The 6822-nt window shown below is 31.2% G+C and overlaps 1 protein-coding gene across 1 annotated transcript; it reads right to left on the bottom strand.

Annotated features, from left to right (window-relative positions):
• Window positions 1-238: 238 nt before the first annotated feature.
• Window positions 239-1934, bottom strand: LOC111635944 (matrix metalloproteinase-21-like; the record flags this gene model as incomplete). The annotated part of the gene is made up of 4 exons (XM_023381089.1): window positions 239-871; window positions 947-1125; window positions 1198-1440; window positions 1625-1934. Coding segments are annotated over 4 exons (1017 nt in total), but the record flags the coding sequence as incomplete, so codon positions are not given.
• Window positions 1935-6822: the final 4888 nt, after the last annotated feature.

Below are 6822 nucleotides of genomic sequence, written 5' to 3'. Positions count from 1 at the left end.
TTTCCTCGTTGAAAGAATATTTTTGAAATTAATAAAAGTGTATATACCGACTTCTAATAGTACTTCAATATGAAGCCATGATTATGGGGCTGGACTAGCTCCGTTTATGCATTTAGAAAAAAACATTCTTACACAAAAATTCACACAAAATATAGAACTATACAAAGCTTAACAGCTGATATAGCTGCTGGTCGGTTATCAACATAAATCACATTTTATTTTAATAATATATAATATATATATTTTTTTCTTTCCTTTCATTTTTGAATAGGAAACACTGTCAAATGTCAATTTTTAAAATAGTGTTCCCAATTTCTGCCACTCCGGAATATCGTAAATATCAGTTAAACTATAAAATAATTAAGGAATAATTTGAAATAAATTTAAACATAAACATCTATTCGACGTTTTGAGTTCTTGAAATTCGATATAATTTAAAGAAAAAAAAAAGAAAAAAAAATCCGGACGGATGGCAAATTTAAGCATGAATCGAGTCTAATTCACTTAAAATACTTCTATATTACAAAAGCCGATTTTTTAACATAAAAAAACCTTTGTTAAATTTATATATAAAGTGTTAAAAAAATCACATCTCTACGTCACAGATGTCGTACCACTTTGAGGAAATTTCCCATGGTCCTGCGATGCGATTCGTACGTCTTCGATCTAATGGTTTAAACCCTATATTTTGCCAATAGTAGCATCCTTTAAAAAAGTACATGGATTTATCTGTATAAGAATAATATACTGCATCTAAATTTGCGGGTAAAGTTGATTCGGAACGTGCACTTGGAAATTCTTGTTGAATTTTACGTGGGTAACCGGGTAAACAACAACCTTCGTTACCTCGCGATACGTCGTAAGCATACACCTAATGACGAAAACATTTTAAAATCAATAACAGAGGAATTATAGATAAATTGTTTTTAATGAAAGCAAAACATACCAAATTATCTTTGAAAAAATATAAATTTGCATCCCGTTTATCAAAGAAAACGCTATCGATGTTATTCGGAATATTTGGGAAATTGGAACCGGGTATGGCACGAAAACCATCAGATATATTCTTAGGATAATCATCTGATACTTTATCTTCGATGCTGTTATATAACCAATAATGATGTCCTGAAAATAATTTATATAAATGAATCCTGAAATCTTCAAAAGCATTATTATATGAGGATATTGGTACTGTACCTTTAAAAAAGTATGCGGCGTCGTGATTGTAAGTCCAGACATGTACGTAGCCATCTACTGAATTTGGTAAACCTTTCCATTCTGGGATAATGGGTAAAGGATCGCCGTATCTGGTCCTGTTATATCTATTTTCGTACATCCAGTAACGATTATTACGGAAGAAATATGTGTTATAGATGAGTTGACCATCAGATCTTCTTCGTACCCAATCGAAAACCGTATCGAATCTTCCAGTGCAAACGCCTAAACCATGAAGAAATTCAAAATAAAAAATAGAAAATAAGTTGTATAATCAGTGATAATTCACTTATAATTGTATGTAATGGCATAAAACATTCAGAAATATCTTTCAAACAAGGATCTTGATTTTGAAATTGAAATTTATGGATTTACTGAAGAGATAAGTGAATATACTCGTATAACTTACCATAAATTTTCTGTACTAATTTTCTATCTTCCCAACCTAATTCGAAATTATTGTTTGGAATCACTTTGGAGTAAATTGCATACATAATAGAATAATTTCGATATGTATGAAGTAATCCAAGAGCGTGACCAACTTCATGAACAGCAACTTTAACTAAATTAGTACCGTGATTCGAGCCTACTGTTAAATATTCGTCATCATCAACGTGTATCTCAGCATTGGCAGCCATCTTTATAGCATGAGATAATTGACCACCAAAACCATCGAAATGATTCAAGCAGTTTAGATGTTCTCCTATAAAAAGAAATATTAAGATAAAAATTGTTTATATATTTTTAAAACCGGTTTTTTTTNAAAAACTAAAATTTATTGTTGTGTATTAAATATTTTTTATTAATAAAAATTTAAGAATTTTATTATTAATTTGTTTTAGTTTTTCACATTATTTAGTTTTGTTTTATTTATTGTTTTATATTTTTTGTGTGCTCTATTTCTAGTGTGAGAAAGGGGGCCCCGTAAGAAGAAAATGTCTAGGGCCCCAAAGTGGGTTAATCCGGCCCTGTATAGCCTACATGATGTGTATTCTTTTCCAAACAAGATTTCAGTTCCTCTAACTAAAAACCATTTCCCTCGATATTCTATAGCATCGGATTAATTAATTCGTTAATAAAATGCCTTCGATCGACAGACGAGGTAAATGGTAAATTTTCGATGAATTGTGTATTTCGACGATGAAGAAAGCTAAATGCTTATTGGCCATCTCGAATTATCTTGACTTCGACCCACTCTATGTCGTATGTAACGACGCCTATCTACGACATTTTCGGTTACAACAAGTTTGATAAATATTAAAGCTTGACGTGCAAAAATTTTTAAGTGTCTGTATCCCAGTTAATCGTTGACTATCACCCAGCTCTAAATCTTTTTACTCAAGCTAAATGCAAAGCTCCAACTCTATGCAAGTTTTTTGCTGACCAGGGATACATAATTGACGATCGCCTAGTTGTTCGGTATCCTGGTTTAGGGGGTAGGAAAAAAATAATAATGGCGGATGTAGGGCCTACTGCAAGAATATTAGATTTCCGCGTTGAGGCCTTTGGTGACGTCATAGCACTCAATGCTCAAAGCATTGAATGCTAATTGCATTGAGTATTGAGAATTATCCGTGTCCTTCTCTAACTCTTTTCGATTAAAAAATCTTCTTTTACATGTACTGTACAGCGCTGTATAATTGACCGAAGCGGCGCTGTTTAAGAAACACGCGAAATAAAATTTAGCGAAAATAAGAAATGGAAAATAAAACTTAGGAAAATGGGCTGCCAAGGGGTACGCAAGCAACAACTTATAACTACTAGACCCCGAACTGAGCCGCCATCTTTGAAGCGAATTGAACATTCGTCCGCAATGACACTTTGAAGGCAGAAAGCTGCTCACCTGCAGAAAATATCTAATACAGATACGACTGTAATTTGCAGAACTGATAAATAATAAATGAAATAGTCAAAATGCAAGAAATATATACGCGTTCTTCGAATTACGAACACGATTGGTTCCTGAAGTTTTGTTGTAAAAAGCATACACTAGATAAAATAGAACTGTTCATAGGGGCTGTCCATAAATGACGTCCACACTGGAAGGAAGAGAGGTTAAGACAAATTGGAGAAAAATCGGACAACGGGAGAGGGGAGGGGTTGGTCTTCAGTGGACGTTCATATATTGCATTAAAATTTATACAGCTTATGCATTTTATATTTATTTCAAAATTTCTTGTATGTTTCATTTTTACTTATGGTGTTTATCATTCATGAAATGATAAAGGTTTAAGAGGATTGATGTTTTTGGCGTCCGAAGTGGGAAGGGAATTACGGAAACTTGGAAAAACGGGACAAGAGGGAAGGGAAATAAATATGTCAAGAAAAATGCGGACATAATTTATGGATAACCCCACATAAATATTTTCAAATGCAGTAACCCTTCAATAAACGTAATTTTTTTACCTTTAAAATGAACAGGTTTGATGTACATTCGTCTTACAGAAACACTACGATGAGCCTGATGTATGATGTGGTGGGTCAGGCATTCGAGTTTTATCTTGCTGCAGCACACTCTGCTCATAGATATCATCAATTCGTTGGGTATCATAATCTATGTTACCCAAAGATGTTCGCTTTAGTGGTCTTCGTGACACTACCGGCTGTCTCTGTAAATGTTGAGGAAAATCAAAACCTTTGTAGGAACCGAATGCAAATAGGTGTATCCGTTCTGTGTAGAAACAGTTTGGTTCAAATTGCTGACTGCAAAGAACACTACTTGTTTGGTTTCCATTTGTCACGTCATATGTGTATCGCTGTCAACAACCGACCAAAGTATTGCTTGTTTTTAGAAACCTGTCAACAAACTATCCATCGTTTGATCGTTTTACGTACAAAAAAGATGCATCGGTCGGCGATCAAAACCTCGTAACGCCAATATTTGCTCAAATTTGAATTACAGCATTAGTGGATAACGAAATATGTTTCCCGTGATCTGTAAAACTCTCTTAGGACCCAACTCAAACCTAGTTCAACACATAAATTAAAAAATTAATCAACATAGGGTAATAACGGATTTCTGAACGAAGTTTAATGTTTCCGAAAAAAAAATTACTTCAGAAAGAGTTACGAGATTTTGATTGTCAACCTACGGTATAGTATCAGAGCAACAAGGCCTATATCTAACTTACCGATGAAACGTGATACCGGATTTTTTTATACCTTGCCGTACAATTAACTGCACAGTAACTCAATGGCATTCCTGTTATGCTCCTGTGACAATTCACGCAGGTTCAAGTCTAAATAAACAGCAATTACGCCAGAAATAACTACCATAAGTCAGCACACAATAATTTGTCCATATGGATGGATTATGGCCTATTTTCGGCACCTATAGACGGCGCCTATTTTCTTTGGCTTCAGACGTCAGCGCAAATTTCGGAGTCTGGTAGTTATATGTTGTAGTACGCAAGTCAAAAAAGATGGGCACCACTGCTCTAGTTGATCTTGTTACTTGGGATAAGGGAGCAGTCCGGATAAGAGAATACGACACAGCGATTCCGACAGTACACTCTTAAATCGACTGTAGTACTAGTATTGAAAAATGTTGAATGATTTTTGAGTTATGTGGATAATTTTATTAAACTAAGGTCTTTCCTAGAATGAGAATGGAGCCTATGTTCATTAGTCTACACATACGAAGAAAAATAATTATGTGTTCATTATGTTTACACTGTTATAATCTATTTGAAGTTTCCGACATTTATGCAAGAAATTTGAGATTATAAAAATAAAAAAGTCGCACGACGTCATATGACACGATGTTGGAATTCTCGAAATTTTCATTCTATTTGGTGCCAGAGCTTCCTTTCTTAGACATGGCGGCAGAGTAATACACATTAAAGATTCAACACATCGTCTCCATTATTATTCTGGGAAATACTATAGATTTCAATATGATGCAAAATAATGAATTATGTTTAAAAGTAGCGATTGATTCTTTTTTATATTCATAAAAGCAAGTAAAAAGAGATAAAATGTGTTACACTGAAATTTGAAAAAACGATAAAAAATTCAACACAAATAATCAAACACTTGGATACATAGTTTTAAGTATACAAAGATATTCTCAACGAATTAAGTAGCAAGCAAGCATTAATATTACATATTTAATTGCAATATTAAATACTATAATATATTACAATTTGCTGGCTAAATGTTATTATTCTCTTATTAGAGAGGAAAATGAGACTGATGTTGACATTTTCAATTAATTAATGTCGCCTTTCAAATTATAAATGATCTTAAATGGAACTCGTGGTTTTAAACAACATTGCATAAATAATGGAATAATTGTGTCTTCACTCTAGCATAGGCTATATGAATAGAAAATAATTGATTGCAATATTGTATACGTACAGATTTCAGAAATATATCGATATTAATGTATTGAAGGGGATTATTACTTTACTATGATATAAAGTCAATGTTTAAATGCACTAAAAATTAATATAATAAATGAGAAAGGAAATTTTTAATACGCTTATATAAACAAGAAAATTTCGTTAAAATATTAAGTAAATTTTTAGCAGTATACGTGATATGAATTTATTTAATCATTTCTAAAAAATATATTTGATTCTCTACTATATCTTTATAAATTAATCAAAATCCCTCAAAAAAACGTAAATATCCAAAAAAAGTTAAATAAAACGATTATAACTAATATTATAAACATTAAAAACAAATTTAAAATTAGAATAATCATATTTTCAGAAATTTTTTCTAAAAGAATTTCGTATAAAACTCCCGAAGTTTTCAATTTGATTCTAATCAAACTTCATATAGAAGTGATCTTTTAAAAGTATCTTACAACTTTCAAGAATGTACCTCAAATAATATCATAGAATATCGTTTGAGAAGGACAGACAAACAAACAGCCAAAATAATAATAATTATTGTATATAGTCGTTCGTCGAAGCTCACAATTTCGTTTCGATACTTATCTCAAGAATAACTGTGTACTAGTTTTGTACTTGTTTTAACTTTGTTACTATATATTATAGTAACATTTAAACAAAATTAGAAATCTAAAGATAAGTTAATTAGAATTCTGTTTGATTCTATCTAATAATAATACATCTGAATTTACTTTTTCATCTTTAACAACATTGAAAATTATAAAGTTAGATTATGACGCTGCTATAATAACAAAGAAAATTTATATTAATTAAAATGTTACAAAGTTTATTCAAACATATGGAATGGTTACTTTAACATATGCTGTAACTATTTTTTTTTTCTTGATGAATTTATGTTTACTTTTTTAAATTTCATGATTTTCCAACTAGCACTTGGTATACAATCATTTTTTTAATTATATCTTTTGGTAAAATGATACGTTCTTACGATAAGAAAAACGAACGAAGAAGGAAAAAAAAGAAAAATCGGTATGTTTCTTTTATCGTGTACAAAGTTGATGGCAAAAAGTAGTAGCATTTAGCAAGTACAGATGTTCCTTTGATTTGAAAATGTACAGAAATTGGGTCGCCATCTCTTATCTAATTGCAACTTTCTTTCTAATTTTTAAATTAATTTAAAATAACTTTATTCATTTTATATTATATTTAAATAAAAATTATTAAATAATTTATTTTTCTTTTATAT

The sequence above is a fragment of the Centruroides sculpturatus genome, unplaced genomic scaffold (assembly GCF_000671375.1).
Source record: "Centruroides sculpturatus isolate CEXI.00-Female unplaced genomic scaffold, Cexi_2.0 scaffold793, whole genome shotgun sequence".
Taxonomy (NCBI): Eukaryota; Metazoa; Arthropoda; class Arachnida; order Scorpiones; family Buthidae; genus Centruroides; species Centruroides sculpturatus.
This window is presented reverse-complemented; position numbering and strand designations above follow the sequence as displayed.